General features: G+C 39.6%; 1 protein-coding gene and 1 pseudogene across 2 annotated transcripts in view; one reads left to right on the top strand and one right to left on the bottom strand.

The window, feature by feature from the left end:
- Window positions 1-7,625: 7,625 nt before the first annotated feature.
- LOC122739785 lies at window positions 7,626-7,971 on the bottom strand (annotated as a pseudogene).
- Window positions 7,972-13,938: 5,967 nt separating this feature from the next.
- FSTL4 (follistatin like 4) overlaps window positions 13,939-27,484 on the top strand; it is an 878,789-nt gene continuing 865,243 nt past the window's right edge. For both annotated transcript variants that reach the window (XR_006355064.1, XM_043989744.1), the window contains exons 1-2: window positions 13,939-14,198; window positions 21,292-21,427. Coding sequence is in view for 1 of the 2 variants with exons in the window: in XM_043989744.1 (XP_043845679.1) it covers window positions 21,302-21,427 (126 nt within the window). In the remaining variant the exon portion in view is untranslated. The remainder of the gene's footprint in view (window positions 14,199-21,291; window positions 21,428-27,484) is intronic.

A 27,484-nucleotide genomic window follows, 5' to 3' on the forward strand; every position in this document is an offset into this window, starting at 1 on the left:
GATTGTCTGGGGAATGCTTCAGAGCAGTCATTTTCTTTTGTTTTCTTCTACAAAGAAAGGCATCTTCATGTGGTAGAAATCTTGCTAGCATAAAATCGGGATACCTGGATTCCAATCTGGCCCTTGACACATATTGCTATATGAACATAGGCAGATTTACTTAAAGTTTCTAAGCTTAGGGTTTCTCATCTGTAAAATGGGGGTGAGAATATCTGTGAGAAAAGTGTTTTATTAGTTTTAAAATGTCATGTTAATATGTGCTTTAATCATTCTGCCCATTTAGGAAGGAAGAGATGGGAATCTCCTTTCTTTGGGGACATTTCTGTTAGTTAAGTCTTAGATCACCGATCCTTTCCCCACCCCAGCCTGGAAGGACTCTCCTTGCTTCACAGCATGCCTTCTGATATGAAGGATGAAAACATTCCTATCTGTGAAAGGCATTTCAATTCCTGGATCACATAGTCTTATATCCCCAACTTTGCCAATATTTCTGGGCAATCAAAAGCCTCTGAGAAAATCATGAATCTGGCAGAGAATCTCAGTATTAGTATTAGTAAATCTCAGGGTAACCATGAGAAAAGCACCTGATTTGGAGGCACAGGGCCTGGGTTCAAATTCTAGTTCTAGTACTTAGTACAAGAGGGTAATTCTTTGGGCTTCAATTTCCCCATCTGTAAAATGGGGAAATTGAACTAGGTGAACTTTAAGTTTCCTTCCAAATCTAAGGAGATTATCCTATGATTTTTCATCAAGGCTACCTATTTATGAACAACCATCTGGAATTGGTATAGGTTAAAGGGGAGCCCAGGAGAGTGTGCAGACCACTAAAATATATACAGTAAGGTGAAAGGCATAAGAGATCAATACAGTGAAATATGGGGAGCATATATTTCTGATCATTTATTCACAGAATCTCAGAATTAGATAGGACTTCAGATATCAACTAAGGCAGACAGTACTTGAACAGAAGTACTTTTTACAATATCTCTAACAAGTGATAACCAGCCTCTGCTTAAAGATTTCTTTTTTAAAAATTTATGTATTTTAGGGGAAGCTAGATGGCGCAGTGGATAGAGCACTGGCTCTGGATTGGGGAGGACCTGAGTTCAAATCTGGCCTCAGACCCTTGACACTTACTAGCTGTGTGAGCCTGGGCAAGTCACTTAACCCCAATTGCCTCACCAAAAACCCCAAACCAAACCAAAACAAAAAAATTATGTTTTTTGTTTTGTTTGGTTTTGTTTGGTTTTTTTGCCTGGCAATGAGGGTTAAGTGACTTGCCCAGAGTCACACAGCTCCTAAGTGTCAAGTGTCTGAGGCTGGATTTGAACTCAGGTACTCCTGAATCCAGGGCCCATGCTTTATCCACTGTGCCACCTAGCCGCCCCTTGTATTTTATTTTTAATGTATGAAATAAAACAAGCATTTCCCTAACATAGTAGAATAAAAAAGATGATTGCACATGAAACTGCAAATTTATTATGTACAACTTGCTATTCCTTTTAAATATATAATAAAGTTATCATGTAACTTTCTCTTTTTTTCTTTTTCTTCTTTCTCTCCACTCTAGAGATGGCTATCATTACACACACACACACACACACACACACACACACACACACACACGCTCATGTAAAATTATTCTATACATACTTCTATTTATCAGTTCTTTCTCTGGAAGCTATATCTTCCTTCATAAGTCATTTGTAGTTAATTTGGGATTTCTTAAAATCAGCAACTCACCACCTGCACAGGCAGCCCATTCCAAGCTCTCCAATTGTTAAAAGGTCATTCCTTATATCAAAGAGAAATTTACCTCTCTTCCCCTTTCACCCATAGTTCTGCCTTCTGTGGCTAAGCAGATCAAGTATAATCCCTCTTCCATATGATGCCATTAAAAGACTCGAAGATAGTTATCTTGTCCCTCCAAACCTTTTCTTTTCCAGGCTAACCATGTTCAGTTTTTACAAGCAATTCACCAATTCTGGTTGCTCTCCTTTGGGATGCTCCCTGGCTTTATAGGATCATAGACTTAGAGCTAGAAGGGATTTTAGAGGACATTGAATCCAATGTCATCATTTTACATATGAGGAAATTGAATGCTAGAGAGATTAAATGCTTTGCCCAAAGTCATGCAGCTACTAAGTGTTTAAAGCAGAATTTTAATCTAGACCTCTCCAATTCTGAACTCAGCATTCTATCCACTTCAGGAAGGAGGAAAGGAAGGAAGAAATAAATAAGGAAGGAAATTAGTATTTATTTGTTATTCAATTATTTCAATTGTGTCTGGCTCTTTGTGACCCCATATGGGGTTTTCTTGGCAAAGATACTGGAGTTATTTGCCATTTCCTTCTCCAGCTCACTTGACAAATGAAGAAACTGAGGCAAACAGGGTTAAGTTACTTGAGCAGGATCATACAGCTAGTAAGTGTCTGAGGCTGGATTTGAAATCAGGTCTTCCTGACTCCAAGACATGTCACCCTATCCACTGTGCCACCTAGCTGCCCCTAAGCATTTATTAAAGGGCCTGCTAAGTTCTAGGCACTATACTAAGCATCTTATGTTTGATCCTCACAACTATGCTGGGAGGTAGATGTCACAATTATCTCAAATTTACAGAGGCAGTCAAAGGGTAACTGACTTCCCCAAGGTCACCCAGCTAATGTTCAAGGGTGTCTTTTTTTTTGGGGGGGGTGATGGGGTTAAGTGACTTGCCCAGGCTCACACAGCTAGTAAGTGTCAAGTGTCTGAGGCCGGATTTGAATTCAGGTCTTCCTGACTCCAGGGCCGGTGCTCTATACACTGTGTCACCTAGCTGCCCCCAAGGGTGTCTTTGAACTCAGGTCTGCTTGACTATGATCAGTATCCATTGTTGCCATCTAGCTGAAGACTCCCTTCACTAAGGTTTCAATAAACAAGATATGAGATTTACTATCATTGCTGGCCAAATACATTGAAGAATATCTATGATACTCTGTATTTCCAGGATATCAGTCATGTTTCTCAGTTTGTTTATAGCAAGAACATATTGCAGAAGGTCATATTGCAAGGCAGTCCTTGGAAAACTGGGAAGGAGGCAAAGTTTGCCTTAGGTATTCTCCACCTGCCCTTTTTTGTTTTTTGCCCTTTCAGTGCCCTGTCTCCTCCCTCTTTCTGACTCAAAGGGGGATTCCTCAGCAGTAAAGTTCCTTCCTTCAAAGCTTTTTTGAGATTCCCAAGAGGAAACCAATTTAATTTTATGACACTTTTTGTTAATAGAGATAACTCTGTCCTGAGAACCAACCTAGAGACCTAAATTTAACCACAGAACTTCCACTAAATTGCTACATACTTGGGATGAGATCCTTCCTTTCTCTTGGCCTTAGTATTTCTTTAGATCAAAGGACCAAGTTTGACAAAAATGTCTTGAAAGTTCCCATCAAATCCTGGCTATTTATAATTCTGTGCAATAATAGCAAAAAGAGTAGCATGTAACCCCAATACTGAACATGAGAAAATATGCGAGAGACCAAAGAGTACTAGATGTGAAGCCAGACAATTTGGGGTTCAAATCAGTTCCTTGTCACCTACACAAGTTGTTTAACTTCTTTAGACCCCAGACTCCTCACCTATAAAATGAAGAGATCGGGCTAAATGATGTCAAATTTCCTCAAATTATATTTCTATGAACTGTCATCCTGAACATTCCCTACATTTCCTTTAGTCCAATAACAAACTCTTCTTGACATCAACCATAATGATTAAGGCCATGCCTTAAATATCTTGATCTTGCATTAGTAACCTACTGACTTCTCTGATTTAATTCTACACTTGATAATGATATTTGGTTCAAGATTTGAACAGAGACTTGCCTGGTCTCTGATGTTCCATTTCTGTGTAAAAGTTGGTGAAGAATAGCTAGACGGAATGTGAGATCTATATCAGAGAAAGCTGTGACGAGAAATTGAGCTGAGTTCAGTTTTGCTATTTTGAATTCCAGTCACATTTTGAAGCAATAGTTTATTGGACACATTTGGCCACATACACACAGATCATCCACTAACATTCTCCTCAGAAACTTCATCAAAGTATGGAGGAGACCCTGGAATTAATAGGGATCCTGCCAGCAGAGGGTAAGTTTCCCAACATCTTACAAAGTTTGAAAGACATTTAGTACTGACCAAGGGAAGGAATGTGCATCTTTAACTACATTTCCATCAGTTCCCTTGAAGATTTGTTTTTCTTAAATTATGTATTTCATGGTTCACAGTCATTTATCATTACTATAATGATACATGTGGAGTTTTTTATGGTGTTTCATGGTATAAGGCAACTTGGGATCATTGAAAATCCTGGCAAAAGTTATCCCTTCTTCCCAGGGCCAATCCCTCTACTTGGGCTCCTGATCCTGTCTCTTATTGTGCCTTCTGCTCTAGGAGTTTTCCACTTTGATCATCCCCTCTGTCTCTAATCTTAAACTTGTTCCTATGCATCTATTCCTTCTCTGCAAATATATCCACGTCGCCTCAATCCTTAAAATTTTTATTTGGTCTGGCTATTCCCTTAAAAAATCTTTCTATATCTCTTCTCCCTTTCATGGGTAAACTTTTAGAAGAAGCAAAGTTAATATTTCCATTTTCTCTTTTCCCACTCACTTATCAGTCTCTTGTAATCTGCCGTCTGAAGCTCATCACTCAATTGAAATTTATTACTCTAAGGAAGGAAAGAAACATTTATTGAGTGCTTACTATGTACCACTTACCACTACTGTATTAAGTTCTGGGAATACAAATACAAGCAATAGAAAGTCTCTGTTCTCAAGAGGGAGAACAGAGGAGGTGAAGAATGAAGGTACAGTGGCATGCTTTGGAAGTCCAGAAAGTCAGGAGTAGGGCCTGAGAGGGAAATGAAAACAGGGTGGCTTGAGCCCCTTCATAAAATGGAGGTTGTAGGAGGAGCTCACCAAAGGGAAAAGGGGAAGGTGAACCTTGCAGAAGGATATTCCAGGATATTCTAGTCTAATTATGGTGCTGATTTAAAACCACAGACTAGTGAATTTGAAGCAACTTTTTTTCCTTTAAAAAAAATCCTCATCTTTTATGACCTCCCCATGACCAAACACATCCTAGTCCAATAGTTTATTCATTTCTGGGCCCAGCTTATTGTCTATCCATTTTACTTGTCCAAGATATTCAGAATAATTCAACTCCCATCTAACTGAATATAATAGTCTGAGCAATATTTTTTGCTTTGCGTACTTTTTTCCCCCACTATGAATGATGAGGCTGAATTTTTTTTCCAGGAGGAAGCTAAGTATTTTTGTGAGGAGCTCTTTTAGTTTTAGCATTCCTGATTTGCAATGTATACAATGTCTTCAATAAAAAAGATAGATGTGAAGAACCTCTCTCTCCAATGATAGAGACTCTCTCTGCCATTTGGACTCAGTAAAAGATGATTTTCATGATATTGATGAATATCTCCCTGTTTTATGTCATACTTGAATGACTGAATATACTGAATAGATCATTGAACAGAACTACTTCCATGATCTCATTTGCCACAGAATCTTTTATCATTATAACAGGTGCTTGAGAACCATCTTTTTTGAAAGCCTTTTAGTCTTCATTTTGTCCTATTGGATTTCAAAGATTTGATAAAAATCAGTAAACCGTAGCTATAGATAATGTCTTTGCAAATGTTAACTTTAACTCAATTCAATTTAATACACATTGATTAAGTGATCAAGTACCTACTGTAAACAAGGTTCTTAATAGAACTGTGGGAAAATATTCGTAATTCATTTGAGTTTTCTGATGCCTTGGATTCTAGATATATGGTTGTTCATGTTGTATGCATATGTGTAAGGGCCAAATTTATTATGGGGAGAGTTAATTGTGTGGCTCGCCGTAATATTGGGGTTCAGAAAATAATGAGAAACCTCTAGATCCAAAGTTTACTCCCTTCCCAAACTGCCATTTTAAGTTATTTCTCTCAGGCTAATAAGAAAGGAGATTAACAGCCTTTTTTCCACAAACAAACCAGGTTTTATTAATGAGAACAAAATTTACAACAAAGATGAAGTTAATAAAGCCAGGGACAAGGGAACGAGGGAAGAAAAAACTAATAAGCTCCCTGCCTCTAGCAGACTGACTCAAACCCCAAACTTGTTTCCAGCTCAGCTAACTAGAAGAACTGGCCTCACTTCTACAAACTCACCACCTGGGGTCTGTAGTTTCAATGAGAGTGAGCTGTGCAGTCCCTCCCCAGTATGCTCCGAAGCTCACCAAAAGGAAAGAGCACTTTCAAGATTGAGTGTTCCCCTTTCCTACTTTCTCTCTCCCTCCCCCAAAGGGGAGGTCCTTCAAGCTGGTTGGCTGAGAGTGGTCAGTAGTACACCAACACGTCACTCAGGGCCGGCCAGGTGTGACCTCCCATCCAATCATCCCTAAGTAGGTCCTTAGTCAGTTTCTCATTCTCACCCAATTCAAACAATACTAAGTCAATTAGGTGGGGCCCCTGGGCATCAAATTCCATTATTTTATCACATATGTATCTATATGCATATTAAATCATTTATGGATGTGTTGACACAAATGATTAAATTATAATGGTGGTTAATACATTCTTCTTTTGTTTATACTTTGTTCAGGAAGGCTAGTTATTGAACTTGAGTTTGATGTTTAACCTTTTTTTTTTTTTTTTGATGCTCTGGGAGAGGAAGAGTGACAAGTTTAGATAAACAGCCAGTCTTAGAACCAGAGGAACTGGTGTTCAAGAACTACCTCTGACACATGTAGGATTTGTGAGCTAAAGCAAGTAGCAACTTCTCAGTCTCTAGGCAACTCTTTAAGGGTAAAATTTGCAGAGAAGGTACCAATCTAGAGTGCTATCTGAGGGTATTTCTTGATCGGGGAGTTCCCAATACTAATGATATTACAAACCCATTCCCTATGCCTCTGATGTTTTAAGAGCCTCTAGTAAGAGTAGTTAAATAAACAGGACAGTACTTTAACAACTAGTTATTGTATCTTTCAAGACACCCCCCCCCATATTTCTATTCCTACTGCCATCCTTGTATAGGTAGTTCTTCATTATTACTGCTTGAACTACTATAATAGCCTTCTCTTTGGCCTTCTAAACCTCCACTTTATTCTTCCAATCCAACCTTTACACTATTGGCAGAGTAATCTTCAAGCAGGAATTTAATCAACTTGTTCTTCTGCTCAAAATGCTTTTGTGATTCCCCCTTGTCTACCAAATCAACTTCAAACCCTTTAGCCTGGCATTCAAGGCCATCTAAAGTTTAGTGCCACTCTACCTTTCCACCCTCATCTTACTGTCTCCCCTCATATCCATTATATTCCAGTCAAACTAGACTTTTCACCATAATTCATATATGTTCTGAACTATCTCACTTCCTTGTCTTTTCTTACCCTCTTCTCCATACTGCTATGAAATCTCTTGTCCCCCATATCTATTGAAATATTTCCCATCTTTTAGTAAACAGATCAAACACCACCTCATCCATAAAGTCTTCCAAGATTCCCTTGGGTAAGATTGACTCTTCCTGGGAACTTTGTTTGCCCCCTTCATATATCTTTTTTTTTTTTTAGTTACAATCAATTTATTAAAAAAGAGATGATTGATTAGGCATCTACAATGGTGACTTCAACTTCTACACCTGGTTCAGTGCTGATAGAAGTGATCTGCTTCACAATTTCAGAAGGACTATGCAAATCAATAAGACGTTTATGGATTCTCATCTGGAAGTGATCCCAAGTCTTAGAACCTTCACCACAAGGAGTTTTTCTAGTTGTAATCAAAGTGTCGAACAGGTCCCTTCACTTTCAAGTTCTTTTGTTTGGCTCCTCTAATCAGGTCAGCATACACCTTCTCGAGTGACTTTATGTTGCAGCTGGTGAGTGTGATCCAGATCCAGTGAATGGCCACTTCAGGCTCTACAAGCGTCTTGCCGGCGTCCTTGAATGCCATGCCAGTAGAGCAGCTTCCTGACTGACTTATTCCTTGGTGAGAGTGAAAAGTGGTGAGTCAGGAGGAGGAGAGGCAGGAACTGCTGACTCCAAGAGGCTGTGGTGATGGTACCTTCGCCAACGAGCTCATATATCTTTTAATGTAGACATTTTCCATGTATTTGTGTATTATCTCTCTACTAGACTATAAGCTCTATGAAAGCAATGATTATGCTTTTTTCTGAACTTTTTATTTCTCCTAGGATCTAGCATAGAGCATTGCACATAGTAGGTGCTTAATAAATGTTTGTTGAAATTGGAGAATGAAAAGGTCAACACTGTCATAGTCTATGCATTACATATGAGTTCTCAGATACATATTAGTTAATGTATGAATGCATATATTTAACTGGCAATGGATTTGACTTGATACTGTACTTACAACCTTTTTCAGATTGACAAATTATTTAAACATTTCAATTTGATGTGAAGCTTAGTTTGAATACATGGTTTTATTAAACATTGGTGATGGGTTATTTTTTTCCTTTGAAGAAAAGAAAGTCAATTCCACATTTTTCTCTCTTCTGATTTCAAATTTATATCTCGTCTTCCCTCCTGCCATTCCTTCCCTCTCTATCTCCACCCATTTGTTCTTGACTACTAACAAAGTTTGACCTTATCAAATCCTCAAAAATCTCTTCTTGCTCACATTTACTCATGGAATCATAAATATAGAGCTGAAAGGGACACCAGAGGCTTTCCAGTCTAACCTCCTCATTTTGCTGGTGAGGAAAATGAAACCCAAGGAAAGTGACTTGCCCAAGGTCTCAGAGGTGATATTTCTGACTTCAGAGCCATTGTACCACAGATCTTATGGTGACCTCAATTTCTCCCCTTTTATTAGTCCTTTTCTATTCTGATTATGGTGCTTATTTAAAACCACAGACCCTAGTGAATTTGAAGCAACTTTTGTTTGTGTATCATCTAGGCCAAGGATTTCATTACTGATTCCTCTCATTTTTATTCACAACTAATTTCTGATTTTCATCACTTCAAATGCACACTAATTTCATTAAATTCCCTTGTATGTTCCTTTGGCCTTGGGAAATGTCTAAGGGCATTGATATTTTAATTAATCATGTATTAACCACCTAATCTGTGGAAAATGTCGCTATCTTCTGAAAAACCACAAAACAGTGCTTCATATCTATATAATGCTTTAAGGTGTACAGAATGCTTCCCCAACAGTAGCCTGATAAGATAAGAAATGCAAGGATTTTTATCTCCATTTTGCAGATGAGGAGACTGAGGCTTTGAGAGACATCACATGACTAGGCCAAAGTTTCATATTTAGTAAATCCCAGCATCCAGATTTGAATTCTTGTCTCCTGATTGTGAAGTTTGGTGCTCTTATACTATATACTGTTACTTCTAGTCATTTGAATGCCCCATCTGTAAATTGGATATCCCTCCCCTTAGAAATCAAAGCTTAAAATAATGATTTCAGATAAGTGTGTTGGGTGTGTAAACAGAAAATTTGCTGCCTGTCTAATGCGATTTGACTTTGCCTACAGGATTAAATGAGTGCAAAAAAAATCTGCTGTTAATATTAGACTTGGAGCAAATCTTCTGTCACTTCACAGATCTTTTTAACTTAGCATAAACTTGAGCACTATAAATACTAATAAGATGCACTGCTCTGTTGGAAGATTTACCAAAATGTTACTTGGGCAGAAAGAAGAATACTGAGTTACATGAGGTTTCAGGAAAGGTTCCTATTGCATTTCTTCCAGCATTTCACAATATCTCCTGATTTAAAGAGATTTGAGAGCATAGTCTGACTTGAAACCCATAGAACCCAGTTTAGGAGAGAGTGCTCCAGATGAATGTTCTCTAAGGACACTGATGCACTGGTGGCAATGTTTCCAGGTTCCCCATGGATCTTGGTACCAGAAAGGGGCAGGAGAGTTGTGGAAAACCAAAAATGATCAGTAGGGGACTCAGCTTTCTTCTAAGCTATCCTAAACTCCACATCCAATTGAACCAAAAGTTAGGATCAGCATTGAGGGAAACCAAAAGACCAAAACTGGCTTTTAGTCAATGTTTGTTGTTGCTGTTGTTTTTAAATTATTGCTGCTAGGTGCTAGAGGAAAGAACTGAAAGATGAACCAATAAAAGTTTTTTAGCTGTTCTTTTCAGCATTGTTGATGGATATTGTTTTTACTTTATCTTAGAAACTTGTTTTTCTAGGTAACTTTTTCTGATTCATACTATTATTGCTTGTACATAAGACTTAAAAGGAACATGAAAGCCAACTCCAGTATTTGAAAGGGTGGCGGAAGAGGGAATAGGTTTGTTCTGCTTAATCACAGAAGGCAGAATTAGGAGAAATGAGTGGAAATTGCAAAAAAAATAAAAGGCAAATGTAGGATTGGAGTAATGACAAACTTCCTACCAATTACAATTGTTCAAGGTAGAGCAGGTGGCCCCATGAAGCAGTGGTTTCTTCCTTACTAAAAGTCTCCAAGTAAAGACTAGGTGGTCACTTGCTGGGTCTGTTGTAGAGAAGGTTCATGGGTTAGGCTGGATGATGTCTAAGGTCCCTTCCAATGCTATGATTCCCCAGACCTCAGTTTTCTGACTAAATTTAGTGCTAATGGATCAATCAAAGTTGTGTAATCACATCCTGAAGGCTTCTTAAGTCTTCCTCTAAGTTAGAGAGTACCACCAGCTTCTTACCTATAGGAATTACTCAGAACATTGACTTTCCATTTTGATTTTCTCTTTGATGTCTTTCAGTTCAATCTTAAAATTGGTTTGAAATCAAAGACTTTAGAGGTTTTGCTCCAGACTTCTGAGAAGGAATTATAGAAAAACCTGAAGATTGTTCAATTCCTAATACAACTTCTAATTTGGGTTATGTCTGTAAACCAATAACTGTTCAGAGAAGAAAAAGGTAGTGCACCTCTAAGTGTCTCAACATCTACTAGCATCCTATAAATCCTCAAAAAGACTTATTATCTTTACTTCATCTTTTTCCATTTCAAGTTGACTCTCAGTTCCACTCTTCCAGACTATCAAAGTCAGGTAATATCCCACTCCTGGCATTAACACTACCTCAGAGAAACATTTCCCACATATGGTTTTCAGCAACTACATTTCCACCTTTTCCTTGGAAAGGGGTAAATGATCTTTAAATGCTAATCCCCACTCACCTTTTGAACAGTATAGTCTCCCGGCCTTTATCATTCTGTGGCCCCTCATTTTACTTGAAATCATTATTCAGGGTTAGATGTAAATATAACCTTGAATAATGATTTAAAAATAAAAGGCAGGGTTTTAAAAATATCACTGAAACTGAATCTGGAAATCAAAAGTAGGAAACAGTCTTAAAAACCAATGATTTTTCAGATAAACCTGATCCTGATAGTGGTGACTGAGTCTTAGCCTCTCAGCTTAGCCCGTGGATCTCACCCCATCTATGTGATCTTAAATAGAAATTCAGGAGCAATAATAAAAACTGTGCACAGCATCTTTATTTTTTCACAGATCCTCTTCCCTTTCTTTCCTTAAGTTCTTATCCTCATCTCTTCTTTAGCCAACTCAGGGCTTGTTTCTTGTTCACATATGAATTTGTAATATCTTCCTCAAAAACAGCTGAAGAAAATGTCTTCACTTGGTCCTTAGTCATTAGTCTTAGAAAAGTAAACTGTAGCAAAAGACAGAGGATTACTCAGTTTTTGTATGCCATTTGACCACTGAGAGTGGAGTGGTATAGGTCAGAGCTGAAAAGGACCCTCATTTTACATATGGGGAAACTGAGGACCAGGGAAATGAAGAGATTTGCACAAGTCACACAGTAGGTCAGTGGAAGAGTTATGAGAACCTAATCTCCTGACTTCTACCGAAAGGTACCTTTTTCTATTTCTCTTCACCCTGTCCTCCCTTTTCCTCTCTCAGATCTGGCTAAGTGTCTTCAATCTTCAGATATACCTTCTTATCCCACAGTTTTTCCTGCAAGAGAGATGTACTCCAGTGGTGAGGCTCCACTGCTAGATGGGGCAAACCCAAGGAGTCTGACTGAGCTTTATAATTTGAGGGATACTGAAAGACAGCACTTAATCAATATGTCTCTCAAAACTACTCTCTGATAGACAATGAAGCAGCATACTGTCCCCAGAAGACCTTTGGGAAAATGTCCATTGGAATAACTGGTATAGCTGGTCAGACTAGCTAATCATGACCTTGGATGGTGCACAGAATCTGCCCTGAGGCAATCTTATTTGGGACAGGTAATTAAATTTGGAGATGGGAAGGTCAAGATCTGGAAGGTGGGAGACTCCAGGTGAATCCCTCAGGGGACCTCAACAGAAGATCTGAAGTGTGGTCATTTCACAGTCTTGTGGTCTCAATCAGTATTCTTCCTTGGGGCCATTAAAGCTCACGGTAGTGGAAAAGAACACTAGACTTTGAAATTACAGTTATTGGAATCCTTGTCAATTTAAAATTCAGTCTAGTTTGATTCAACAAATGCTCATTAAGTACCAAAATATGGAGCAGTGGAATATATACTGGGCTTGCAGTCTGAAGACTTGGGTTCAAATTCTACCTACTCCCAGAACTGTTAATCAATATGATTGCTCAAGTGACACTTTTAAAGGAAAGAAAAGAAAAAAGAATCCTTGCAGGCTGGAAGTTTGTCAGGTCAACTATAACTGAGTATTACTCAAATACATCTTTTATTGATTAATTGTTCAGTAGAACTAGGAATAGGGAAAATGGAGATTGGGAATGAGAGCAGAATAAAAGGGGTTTATGTGTGGATTGTATGCAAGGAAGAACATTTTCTAAAATGTATGTATTTGTGAGGAAATCCCTTCTACATAGCCTATAGATGTTTACAAGTGTTTCTGGCCTAAGGAGGGCCTTCCTAAAGCAGTGAAGAAATATTATCCCAGCTCTGTTCACATCACCCAGCAGAGGATTGAGCACAGTTAATTCAGTACTTCTAAGGATTTTTCATCCTAGGACGAAGGCTGCAGTCCTTCCACTGTTTTCTTGAGTTAATATAGGAGAAAAATTCATCACCTCCTGTACTCCTGTACTCCAAGCCTTTTTGGCTGGGTAGGTTTTTCAGAGTTTGCCGTGGGGGAGGGAGATACATAGCCTTTCAGAACCCAGGGTCACCCCCAGAACATGGAAAGGCATTTGAGGATCCAGGGTCATCTCTAAGCTGTCACTGTAAGGTGCAGGGAAATCAAGGTCATCTCTAGGCTACGGTAAGGACTTGGGTATTTAGGGTCACCACAAGACCCCGGGAAGGCATCTGAGGACTTTAGTGGAGTTTGCACTAAACAGGCGCTTAATAAATACAGGATTGTTGTACTGATATTGGAGTACTTTTGAAGAACTGCATTCTAGTTTTGGCTGAGCCATTTATTTACCACAGGGTCTTGAGCCAGTCCCTTCCCTTCTCTTCGACTCAGTTTCCTTCTATGTGTGATAGTGTGTGTCGAGAAAGCGGGTAGGGGGGAGGAATGAGGTGAGGCTTAAGGCTCTGTTGCGGTTTTTTGATTCAGGGCGGTGTTTCACAACACAACATAGGACAACTATGCCCCAGTAACCAATGCCCACTGATGTTGAGGTAGCCACTGAGCCCAGACCGGAGGTAAGCAGAACAGAGTGCCCCCAGAGAGGGGCAAACGTCTGCGGACCAGTGGGCCAGCGTGCAGCTCGGCTCCTGGGAGAACCCCTGGCCCAGAAGCTCTTTCTAAGCTCTCTCCTCTTGGCGATGCCTCTCTAAGGGGTTGCACTATTCCAAGTGGACAGGGTTTGGAGGCGGAGGAATCGGCGGCCTTGCTTGTTGATCCCGCCGCAGGACAGCCCCCGGGTTCCAGCACAGTGTACAGGTGTCAGCCATTGGGCGGGGCCTGTGCACGGTGACGTCACGCAGTTCTGGGCCCGCCGGCAGAAATAGGGCAGCCGTCAAGCAGCGGCAGCGGCATTTTCCTCTCCGGGCCGTTTTCTATCAGCCGGCTGGCCGAGGTGAGCAGCAACCGGCCTCCCTCTCGCAGCCACTGCGGTCAGCGGGTCGCGGCTCCTGCTGGGAGAGGCGAACCACAACAAACCCGACGCGTGCTGGAGGTGGTTCTCCTCTCCCTCCTCTCTCCTCCTCTTTCTCCTCGGTCCCTCCTCCTCTCTCCCTGCTGCACATTTGTCCCGCCGCTTCTCCAGCCCCGGACGTTCCAGGTAAGTGGGGCCGCTGTGTGCGCTGCGGCTCAGCCTGGCTGAGGATTGGGGGGCTCGGAACCGGGGCAGGAGCCGGGCTGGGCTTCCAAAGTGCGGTGGGCTCAGCTAACGCTTTGGTTCTCTGCTCAGAGGGTGACTTGCCCTGAGTTGGGTGCTCGAGGATCAGAACCCGCCACAGGGGCAAACTGGAGGCCACCCCCAGTATGAGCGCCGTTCCTGTGAGCTCCTTTGCCCCGTTAGGTGTGAGCAGCGGGTGCTGGGGAAGGGTTGAGCACGTCCGGTTTGACGAGCTGCCAGTGGAGCTGGGCTTACACTAAAGGGCCACTCGGAGTGGCCCGGGGTGTTTGATCTCAGGGGTCTGGAGCCAGAGGAACCCCGCGCCTGCCTGTCGCAGAGCGGCGGGAGCAATGCAATGCCCTGCAGCACCAGCTGAGCCCAGAGGCAGCTGCAGACATAGAGGTCTGCGCTCCCGTCCCGGGCAGGAGGCTGATCCCAGTGGGGTGGGGAGCACTAGCTGCAAACCAGCTAGGAGACTGGATTTAGCAGCAGCCCGTGTATCTCCGCGGACTTGGAGTTGCTTAAGGATTGCTCTTTTGCTCTTTGCCCAGGGCTCTTGGCTCAGGTGGTTCCTTCCTCTTACAACTTCTCTTTGGTCTTGTTGCTGGCCCAGAGGTGAGCAGGACTGGAAAAAGAAAGTCAGTGTAAGCCCAAGCAGAACAGCTTCTGACTCCGGCGGGTTTGCGGGCCAGGGGTGTATTCTCTTTAAGGTTACCTCACAGTTCTTTGCCCCACGGTTCAGCACCCAGTGCTCTGGCTTCATAGCTCCCTTTGCCTCCTCTCTTCTCATACCCGAGCTGGGCACCTTGTTTGGGCTAACGTAGTGTGGCGCATTTACGGTGCCCCTCAGCTCTGTTACTCAAGCTTAAGTGCAGGAAGTTTGACCTCAGAGAATAGGGATTGTGTTCGCCTACCAGCGAGCCCTGGGAAACGTCTAGGAATGCTCTCAAACCTTTTCTGAGCAGCCCAAACCGGAGCTCAGCCAGCTAAATGTGAGAGTTCAGAAGCACAACAGCCTAAGACTCCTCTCCCAGACACAACTAGCAAGAAATGGGTTTGTTTTCAGTAAGTGCTATGACTGCACACTGACCCCCAAGCAAACCATTTCTTGACAAAGCCTTTAAAGTGCTTGGCTTTGCATAGTTTGTCTCTGACAGTTCTAGGTACCTTAGTGAGGGAAAGGCAGAAATCAGTCAAGACCTGGGTTGGGTGAGAGTGCTTGGAAATGAGCTGTCCAGATGACCTGGTGCTGAGATGCATCTGAAGCTTCGTTCCCTGCTTTTTGATCCTCTAGATGTCGCTTCTGCTGTGTTTTTCCCCCCTTCCCCCTAGGCTTACCAAAGCACGAAGCCTGTTGCTTTAAGAAAACTTCAGAAATGACCGAAGTCCTTTCTGTACCTGCTTCTCATGCTTTCTCGCATGACTGAGTTTTGCTTAAATGTTCTTCAGTTAAGTCTCTGATGAAAGGAGGTCCCTCTTGTATTTTTGGCCTTAGAATACTAGGATTTTTTAAAAGAATAAGAACGATCTTAGATATCATTGAATAGAAAGTCAGCATGTTGCAATTGAAAGAGCAGTGAATCTAAAGTCAATCAGAAATCCAAGTAGCAATATTTCCTCTAAGACTTGATAGTTGTGTAATCAAGGAAGGTCATTTAATCTTTCTGAGCCTCAGTTTCCAATAACATAAAATGAGAGATAATAATAATTGTAATACTTTTCATACAGGGTTATTGAAGATGAAATTAGATAACCTAAATAAAGTGTCTTGCAAACTTCAAAGTGCTGTATAAATGTGAGATGATACGCTGATGGAACTGGGGCACAAAGAGACTTGACCAAGATGATAGTGTAGCATTTTGTGTAGGTGATATGAGAGACTTTGCATTTAGAAAACCTGTGAATTACTACTGATGGGACCTTGGACAAGTCATTTCATCTCACTAGGCATGCATTTCCTCCTCTTCAAAATGACTTAGTGACTTAGTTTTGTGATCTTTAAGATCCTTTTGTGGTGATCCTTAATATCCTTTTCAGTTCTAAATTCTATAATGTTTCCCTGGAGATAACCCTAATAACACTTCCAGTCATAGATAACCAAATGTATCTTGTGTTTGACCCCTCAGATCCTACTTGAGCATTTAGATGACTTTGAGTTGGGTATTGTAATTGTAATTGTAATTGGGTATTGTACATTAAATAATTGCTTTTGAGTGTATATCTAGCTTTTAACAGATGGGGGTATCACTACCATTCACTTAGATTCTCATAATACCCTTATGAGGTGAGCAGAAAGGGATTGTGGTCTTATTATAGAGAAAAGAAAATGGGAGGATGGAAATAACTTACCCAAAGTCATAGATCCAGATTGTCATAGTCACAAGTAGAAGCAAACTTAAGCTAATGAAAATTACTTGTTTTGCTTATCCATTTTTTCCTCCTAAAAATCATAAAACTTCAGACCATTCTATATCTTCTCCATTAGCTTTCTACTGGTTTTGAATGCAACCTTTTCCTAATCAGTCCTCACTCTGTGTGTGTGTGTGATGTTTTTCATAACTTTTCTATAGAGGATTCACCCTGTGTGCTTGAAAATTCACATTTGTTCTTTTAGGAAAATGAGGTGCCCAAAAGGTTAGGCAAAATGCCTACTAGTCATAATATTTTCAAACTGCCCAGTCCAACCCTCACCTTGATGATAAGTAAACTGAAGCCAAAAGAGGTGAAGTGACTTGCTCAAGGTCATATACCTAATAAATATTAAAGGAAGGGCTCAAGATCAAGTCTTTTTTACTCCCTCCCCTGTGCCACCTCGCCTTTCAATGAGAGGCTGAGATTCAGAATTATGGTATCATTGTAATTGTTCAAGGGCCAACCTCAAGTTGGAAAAGAGAAATAAGCTGAAAGTCATTCTCAAGACACAGGGATGGGGTGGAGTCCCTCTCCACAGTGTAACCTCAGTGTAATTGGAATGTCATAGACTTAAATATTATGCATAGAATCATTTAGGCACCTCATTTATCAAATGTTGGAAGTATTAATCAAAGATTGAGTAGATAATTACTAGGAAATGCAATTTAACTTCATTATGGTTTGCTGGAAGGTTAGCCTGAAATTTTTGCCATGCTTAATTTCTTTGGGATAGTATAATCATTAGAAACTTCCTGTGAAGATTGCAGGTGGAAGCTAGAGGTCAGTATTAGGGATTTTTAGCTCAAATATTCCTCATTTTCTTTCCTTCTAAATAACAATAAATGTTGACAGACAGTTCATCAAAATAGTGTAAGGACATTCAAGTTTACAATTTATGGAAGAATTGAGAAGTAGAGTCAATATGAAAGAGGGAATAGAGTCTATTTTGGAATAAACGGAAGTAATATCACTTTTTAAGGTATAGGATGGTCTCAGTTTCATAAAAAAGATCTATAAGAATATAAATTTATTCTCAGGAATGAGTAAACTAAATTTGAAATGGAACTTAAATTTTATTTTATATAAGTGATTCCTAGTGCTGTGACAGCATAAAAAGAACATTGTATTTTGAACTAGACAGCATAAGCTTTATTCCTGGCCTGGAATCTTTGGCTTTAGTCACTTGTACCCCTTCCCTGGGTCAATTTTCTCATAAGCAAAAGAAGGGGGTTGAATCTTCCAGTTCTAAAGCCTATGAAAAGCTAGTTTTATTGAGTTAAACTGTGGTAGCTGGTAACCTATTTTCATGTCAGGAAGAAGATCAAAAGTAGGGAATAGTAACATTGAGGTTTCTTTGGCTTTCTTATATAAATGCCTTGAAGGCATGGATTATTTCTTTTTGCCTGTGTATCTCCAGCTCCCGGAAGAGTGCCTAATAAGGTACTCAATACAATACATGTTTTGTTAAATTTGGGTGCTTGTGGGTGGAAGTGGTGATATTTGAATATGGAAATTCTTATTTACCTAATTCTCACTTATCCAAAGAAGGAGGGAATTGGGATAGACAGAAGAGACACTTTTAAAACTAACTCCTGAGTTTTCTCTGTGACCTCAGTTGATACCTACTGCCTAGCTCAACAGTAAGCATAAAAATGAAGTGCTTGTATGAAAAATTGCTGTGGAGCACTCTGGGAAGTGATGGTCTACAAATCTCAAGTGGCAGTATTTTTTTATGGGTTGTCTATCATTGAGAACTTTATAGTTGTCTTGAAGAAGAAGGAACTGTAAGTGTTCGATGACTTGGGAAATAATTCTGCCTAGAACCATCGTGAATGTTATGTATAATATGTAATATACAGTATGGTTTAAATGTAGCTTTCAAAACCCAAAGTGCTTTTCAAAGGTGATCTAGGCTATAAGGGAGTGTAGGGGACATGATCAATGGCAGAATATCTATAGTATGTGTTGTTAGTTATATACCTATGTTATGACATCTAACTATATGTTAGTATATAGTGTATATGTTGTTCTCCCTGAAGGGCAGTGACTTCTTATTTGTCTGTGCCCACAGTGCCTAGCACCATTTTTTTCTTTTTTGGTCCAGACCTATGATTTCATCCATATGGCAGAAAACACCTTTCCCTGGACTTCCACTCCGGGGTGAAACTATTTATACCACTGTAGATTGTTAATCCATCTGTAATTTAAAGTTTTAGAGAATTTCATGGAGCACTGAGCTTTGCCCATGGTCACATAGCTAATGTATGTTATAGGTAGGATTTGAATCCAGTCTAATACTCCCACCTGCCACTTTGCTTTGTGTATAATAGATATTTAATGAACAAATCTGTCAAACTGAAGCTGGGGAAAAAAAATCAAACTTTTGATTTGGCCACCACATTGCTCTCTAGACTTTAGATTTATGAATTTAATTTCTCCTAGGAATCCTAAAACAGTTCTTGTACAACACAGAGTTTTAAATGAGATAATGGTATACAGCTTTATTTGGGATGAGAAGGGATCAAGGAGACACTTAAGGAGGTTGCAGTGAACAGATCTATTTTATGGAAATAGTATGTGACATCAAGTTAGACATAAAGACCAATCAAAGTTTTTGATGATTGGAGTAAGAGACTGAATGGGCCTCTCCTGCTGAGCCAGGTCAAATAAACAGTAGTTTGCCTTCTGTCACACAGAGTTAGAGAAGCAAGGACTGGATCCGTGTTTTTATTAATCTATATAATTCTAGGATGAGATAACATCTTGACCAATGCAGGTCAGCACCTTTTCTCCAATTTATAGTAAAAGAAATTTTCCCCTAAAGCAATGTTCTCATTGGTCAAGTAACTTTCCCTGAGTCATGCAATGAATATGTCAAAGGCAAGAGTTGAACCTAGATCTTTCTGGTTTGAGAGTAACTCTCTATCCACTATGCTATGCTGCCTCTTACACATATGTCTTATACATAGTATGCATTTTAAAATGATCAGTTTGAATTGAAATAGGAAAAAGTTCCTTGGCTCTATTAATGAAGAAATAGAACAAATGTTTACATTCCTAAAGGATACCCTTTTTCTAGGCTGGTACTGTGATAGCTACAGTTGAGGTAGAAGGCATGATCCCTCCTCTCATGGAGCTAGGGAAAGGCAAGAAACACTTTAGTCCTTAATAAGATACTGTTTTTGATCTTTTTCTGCGTGTTATCCAAGGACATGATTAATTAACATGCTAGTTTTATCCCATTCACATGGATTTTGAACTTTGAAGTTGGAATGTTTTTGATGCTAATAGTTTATAAGAACTCTGCTAATGGGAAGACGCTTTGCCTTTAGCTTCTGCCCCCGTGCCCTATCCGTTGTCTTTTTTAGTTTGTCATGATAGATTGATCCTGTGTATAAAACTTGTTTTATATTATGGTAATGTTTGATCACTCAGAGGAATCATTATGCTATGGAGGTAGCTTCAAAAAATGGAGGTTAAATTATTATTATTATTATTATTATTGTTGTTGTTGTTGTTATTATTGTTGTTATTATTATTATTATTATTATTTGGGGGATAGATTGTTCTTGGAAGACCATGTTTTTCCTGTCTCCCAGTATCAGTTGCAGAGGATGGCAGTCTGGGAATTTTTTTCAGTCATAGTACAGCAATTTTATGCATTTTAGCATTTTAGTAAATTAAGACACTGTTATAGCTTACTTTCAGTATTTGATCACTTTGTATGTGACAGCCACTTTTTGTATTTTTTAAAAGTTCCTTTAGCTTTTCAAAGCACTCTTACACACTTTTCTTATTTTGTCCTCAAAATCATCTTGTGACTTTGGTAAAGACAGGTATAATGAGGAAACTGAGGGGGCTGTTGATCAATGCACCATCTTGCCTAAGGTCACCCAGGTCCTTGATCCCTAGGTTCTTGACATTGTATGGTTATAAAAGGCTGTGTTTGGTTTTAAAAGCCTTTATAACTTGACTCCTTCTGATTTTTCTAGTCTTACACTTTATTCCACTCAAGACACTCAATAATGGACCAACATTGGCTTATTCTTTTGACTTGGCCTCCTTCAAGACTTCTGCAAAAAACCTTTCCTGGTCCCTTCTTTCCAACTGCCTACTCCTGCCCCTGCTGATAGAGCTTTCCCTCTGGGTTTGCACTCCTTTTATACCATATCTATATCTATGTATCTCTATTGCTATTTCTAGATCTATCTATACCTATACCTATACGTGTGCCTCTACCCATACCCGTATCCATATCTATATATCTAAACACACACATATATGTGTGTATGTATATATATATATGTATACCATATTTGTATATATATACATACACATACACATACACAGCATCTACATAATTATTTGCATGTTGTCCTCCTCTTTGGAATGTGAGGTCCTTGAGGGCAGGGACCATGTTTTTCCCTCAGTGTGTGTGTATGTGTGTGTCCCCAGTACTTAGCACAGTGCCTGGCACACAATAAGTGCTTAAGAAATGTGTGTCGACTTTGTGATTATGGTCTAATCATGATTATTAGTTGAAGCTACAATATGATCACTGAGTAAGTGACCTGTGTCTCTTTCTCTGAGTGACATGTCTTGATGGCTGTCTTATTCTTCACAGACTCAAGATAATGAAATCAAGGAGCTTTGGATCATTCTTCTTGCTGCTTGAGATTTATTTGTCCACCACCCTGGGATGGATGCGTTCAGAGACAAGCAGAAGTGTTCCTGCAGACGTGGGAGGGCTACAAAAGAAGGTATTTTGACTCATTTACTAATTGGGAAATATTTCAAATTCTGCATTCTTTTCAGTACTACTTTCAATGATGTCTTTTGAGAACTGTGCAAATGGCAGGGTGAATTTTAAGCTTCCTCCCCATCTTTTCCTTAGGAGGCTGAAGGCAGGGCAGATTGGAAGAGCAAACATTGTATGCTAAATCCTCTTCCTCTATACTAGTTCTGAATCCTCAAAGGAGCTCAGCCTATAGGTTCCCTCTTTATTTTTACTCCAAACCACAACTTTCATTCACTAATATCTTTTTTCCCAAAGATACACAAAGACTGGCTTTATCGATATCAAAAAAGTCGGAACAATCTTGAACAATGACTTTTTCCTGCTCTCACTCCTCCCCTCACCATGCTCACATGGCTTATGACCTTCAATCATAGGCTATTATTCAATCATAGGTTAATTAAAGAAATAGTCTGAATTAGTAAAGACTAAATTAAGTTTGTTTTTCTTTTTTTAAAAGACCACATAGTAGAAAAAATAACAAGAACTGTAGAATTGGACTTGGATTCATAAAGACTTGACTTTACATCTAGCCTCAGACATTTACTTCACTATTGATCCTGGGCAAGTCTTTTAACCTCTGGCTGCTTCAGTTAACTCAAGTATAATAAAATGGGAATAATAATAACATCTACCTCACAGAGTAGTTTTGGTGATCAAATGACATGATATGTGTCAAGTGCTTAGCACAGCATCCAGAACATTGTAGGACCTTAATAAATTCTTATTTCCTTCCTATTCAACGTTTTTTTTTTGGGGGGGGGGGAGGCAGGGCAATGAGGGTTAAGTGACTTGCCCAGGGTCACACAGCTAGTAAGTGTCAAGTGTCTGAGACTGGATTTGAACTCACGTACTCCTGAATCCAGGGCTTTATCTACTGCACCACCTAGTTTCTCCCTCCTACTCAACTTTTGACAATTAGGGAGCCACTAGGGAACATGTTCTAATGAATATATAGAAAATTTATTAATAACTTGCAAATTTAATTTTTTTCTGAAACATCTGAAGATTTTATTGACAAACTCTCCACTGAAATAACTTTTACTTGGACTCTTTCCTTTCTCCAAATAATCATGAATCCTAAATTATGCAGTAAAATGTCATTGATTTGGAGTCTATTCAAGTCTGTGGTGAGAGGCACCATAGTCTAATAAAAAGAGATCTAGCCTCAGTCAAACTAGTATGAGACTCTGCTTCTGACACCTGCTGAGGGACCCTCAATAAGTCATTTAACTTTTTAGTGCCACAGGTAACTCTTAAGAGTATAAGTTGCCCAATAGCTGTAGATCTGTATGCTTAAAATTCATTAATACCAATGAAATTGCAGGTCCAGATTAAAAAAATAATTTAACGTTTCTAAAGGTTGTACTTTAATGCCTACTTATCTATATCAATGACTTTATAAAGGCCAAATTGAAACCTTTACAGCCTCAGCATGTGCCCATCTTCTTTCTTTGGTGTCTGTATCTTTTCACGTGGAAGACAAACCCAAAATGACTCTCCTGAGTAGTCATTCTTCCTAGGTAAAATTAATAATGAAATAGCCACGTCAAAAAGACCTCTGACAGAGCAGTGAGAACTCTGCCAAGCCTCAGTGAATACCAGTTCTCCATAAACTGGGCTTCTTACATCCTCAGTCTTCTGGGCCAACCAAATCCTAAAGATAGCCTCCTTGGCTCCTTAAAGAGAATCATACCAGTCTACATTTAAATAAATGTTTTTCTACCTACCACAGTGTATGACAGGATCATTGAATTATTTAATAAAAAGGAATGATTCCTCATTCATTATTACTTAATTATAATATAATTCTGAACCTACAAGCCTTAATCTTTGGGGAGCTTCAGGAATAATTTAATGCACACCTTCCCTGTTGAAGTTAGCATTAAATTTCTTTGTAGTGACACTATGATTAAATAGAAATAATATGCCTTCCATTTAACTCCATGCATGGTACTTATTTAAAACTCTTTTGGAACAATCTAGAACAATGACTTTTTCCTGCTCCCACTCCTCCTCTCACCATGCTCACATGGCTTATGACCTTCAATCATAGGCTATTAAAAATCATTCATGTTTAGTGTGTAATCGTAAAGTAAAAACCATAAATCTTCTGTCTGTAAGGTCCTATCAGTACCTTATATTAAAATCACTTTTATTTAAAACATCAAGGCAGACTTTGAATCAGGCATTAACTAGGAGTGAACCAACTGCAGGCAAGTTAATATTTTATGAATCTTTTGTTTTCTAACTTGCTGTTAATGTTTTGTATCTTGAAAAGAAAGTGAGGATAACTGTCCCTAAGTTAGGAATTTAATAAAATTCCTCTTCTCTTGGAGATGACCTGATGGTCCATTGGAAAGATCCCTGGCTTTGGGGTAAGAAAGAAGTATAGTACCATGGAAAGAGTATTGGAGAGTAAGAAGACTTATTATTGGGCAAATCATTTTACCTCTTCGCAAATATTTTCTTAATCATTTTTGGTGGATGCTTAGTCCCGTTTCCCTGGGGAATGTCTTTGTGCCTCAATGTAGCTGCTCTTGAGAAAGCATAATCATTAATGCTGATGAATTTTTCTCAGTTATGATCCCATAATCTTATTTCTTTCAATGTAGCTTATAAGATATATCCATGTAGATCTTCATTTTTATATTTTAGGGGGAGGATTTTTAAAACAAATGCTTCCTGAACTGGTGAATGATAGTTTTGGGACATGCCCCCATGTAGATTTTATTTTCAATTTATGAAAATGTTTTTGTTTCTGAATACTTATAACAACTCCTTACTCAAATGCTGCACTTCAGCTAGACTAGTCAACTCATAACCTTTCAGACGTCTTTAAAATTCCTGTTTTTGTGGATGCCTTTTGTCCTCACATGGAATTCCCTCTCTCACACCCTTCCTCTATCTTTATCTTACCTTTTTTGTTCAAAGCCCAGCACAGTGTTTATCTCTTGCATTCAGCCCATCTCTTCATACCCCCTCTTCTTGCAGCCCTAAGCCACAGTGATGGGACCTTCCTCTTAACTTTTGTAACTCTTATGGAAGTTAAATAACATTTAATTTATATATTCATTGAAACTGGGAGTTAGTTCCTTCATAGGTATTAATGTATTGGCCATCCTCATCCAAAGGACTAATAAGGAAGCATGTTCACCCACTGATCAATAAGTGAAATAGATACATACATACATATACTACATATATTATATAATATCCATACATGTACATAAACACACACAAACATATGTATTATATTATATATGTAGAGAAAGAGAGAGCAGCTAATGAGGAAATTTGTTTTGTTTGACTATACATATTCATCACAAGAAATTTATTTTCCCTTTTCCTTTGGGGTGGGAGGAATAGAAAATAGATTTCCATTAATGAAAAAAAAACCTTTAATAAAAAAAGAGAAAGCCTAAGTCAAGGGGAATAATATGTATTTTTGATAATGATATTCTTTTACTCCTTTGTTTTAAGTAAAGTTGTTTTTGTTGCATTCTAAAGACCATAAATGTTTTATTGCATTCCATTTCTCAATCCTGAAACACTGGACTGACCCAGAATAACTATTAAGTGAAGAGTACTGGGATGATCAATGGAAAGGGCAATGCATGACAGCAATTAATTCTCCCATCCCCTATGAACAGGTGTAAAACACCAGCCAATCAGCAACTATATTAAAATGCAATTTAGAAATATTAAACAAAATAAATGAAAATATAGCAGAGATAATGTTAATATGAGATTTTTCTTAGTGTAAAATAATTAATTATTCGCTAGCAAATCTAGTCTGAAAAAATTATATAATTGGACTTATGGAAAATTATGATTATATGAAAAATGATAAGTTTAGAAAAATTATAATTGGGCTGTAAGTCCTAGCGCGGTTGCCATTCAAATGTAGAAATATTTTAAATTGACTGGGTCTAATTTGGACTAATCTGACTAGAGGACTAATCTGGGGGATTTTGACTATTTGGCTATCTGACTGCTATTAATTTAGCATGGGCTATGGGGCAGCTAGGTGGTGCAGTGGATAGAGCATCGGCCCTGGAGTCAGGAGTACCTGAGTTCAAATCCAGCCTCAGACACCTAACACTTACTAGCTGTGTGACCCTGGGCAAGTCACTTAACCCCAGTTGCCTCACTAAAACAAAACAAAAACAAACCAAAAAAAAAAAATTTAGCATGGGCTGTTTATAAAGTTCCACCACACTGCTCCACTCCCAAATTGATAAGCAAAATATTAAGAAGCCTCTAAATAATCAAAGCAGAGTTTATTTATGTGATACTATTTAAAATTAAGAATACAGGGGGCACTGTGTGACCCTGGGCAAGTCACTTAACCCCCATTGCCCCGCAAAAAACAAAAAAACAAAGAATACAGGGGGCGGCTAGGTGGTGCAGTGGATAAAGCACCGGCCATGGATTCAGGAGTTCCTGAGTTTGAAGCCGGCCTAAGACACTTGACACCTACTGGCTGTGTGACCCTGGGCAAGTCACTTAACCCCCATTGCCCCACCAAAAAAAAAAAATTAAAATTAAGAATACAGGGAAGGGCAGCTAGGTGGCACAGTGGATAGAGCACCGGCCCTGGAGTCAGGAGTACCTGAGTTCAAATCCAGCCTCAGACACTTAACACTTACTAGCTGTGTGACCCTGGGCAAGTCACTTAACCCCAATTGCCTCACTAAAAAAAAAAAAAAGAATACAGGGAAATAAAATATACAACCTGACTGCATTGCGGTGCTTCTCTTTCCACTGTGTCTCTTTCCCACCTCTTGCATCTGGAACCTCTAATCTTGTCCACCCGGTCTCTCTATCTTGTCCTTCCCCCCTCTGAGTATTGTCCGCCAGCCTCCTCCTCTTGTCGGTCCTAGTCCTTTAACCTTCTCCTGCGTCCTTGTAGCCTCCCTTTTAGTCTGTCTTTTCCAACCTTTGCCGCCCCTCTAATCTTGTCAGCCAGCCTCCAGTCCTCTTCTCAGCCCCCATCTCCTTGTCAGATCCCTTCTGTCTAACCCCCAGGTCTCTATATATATTCCTTTTGTCCACTCAAATCTCGGGGCTTTTTGCACCCACACACCAAGCTAACCCACCAGCCAGGGCTGCAGCTGGGGCTGGGGGCACGCTCGAACCTCACGTGCCTCAGCACAGGCTATGCCAGAGCCCTGGCCTAGAAGAGCCCCGGATTTCTCGGATAGCTCCACTCAGGGTGGAGGGAGCTAGTGCTCTCTCCCCCCAGCTGTCTGACCTGGCATCTTGTACAGCCCACGGGGCTTCTTGGCTCAGCTGAAGCAGAGGGGGAGGGGCACCAGCACCTCCTACACAGAAGAGACCCTGAGGGCCTAAGGCTTTCTAATCTCAGCCTAAAGGTAGGGTCCCCAAATCAAAATAAATTTCCACATTAGTCAATATGCACATAGGGGTTCTTCCTCACATGGCTATATGTTCTGCATGTCTTGAAATCCACATTCTATCCCTTATATAGATATTCCATTTTTAAGTCCTGGATCCCACATACTTAGATCCTTGTTGTCTTCATCTAGAGATCTCCATATCACTCTTCTTGTACTCAGCAAGTTCAATCCCTAGCTAATAGTCTTCTCCCTCTATCTCTCCTCCCCTCCCCTTTTAATACCCTGACCTTCCAGTTCCCCATTCTCTTCAAATCCCATCACCCTTGATCTTATTCTCCCTCATCCATAAGCAGGAGCCATTATATTTTGTGCTCTTCTTAGTCCCTTTCTCACATAAATTTGCCCGAGGTACCAGAATTCCTAGTTTTGGCTTGGCTAATAAAATACTCTGTAGCCACATTGCTTTGAGAAATCCTAATCTATATTTTGGAGAATCAACAGAAAATCCTTAAAAGGATAAGCCTTCTTGAAATACCTTCCTCTTATAGTTATAGCCTTATCTTCACTCACAGATAAATATCCTGCATAGACATACCTATGCATAAATGCATGTATAACTTCAAAAATATTATTTCCTAAGGGTGGGGGGGTAGGTATTC

This window comes from Dromiciops gliroides, chromosome 2 (genome assembly GCF_019393635.1).
Source record: "Dromiciops gliroides isolate mDroGli1 chromosome 2, mDroGli1.pri, whole genome shotgun sequence".
Classification (NCBI taxonomy): Eukaryota; Metazoa; Chordata; class Mammalia; order Microbiotheria; family Microbiotheriidae; genus Dromiciops; species Dromiciops gliroides.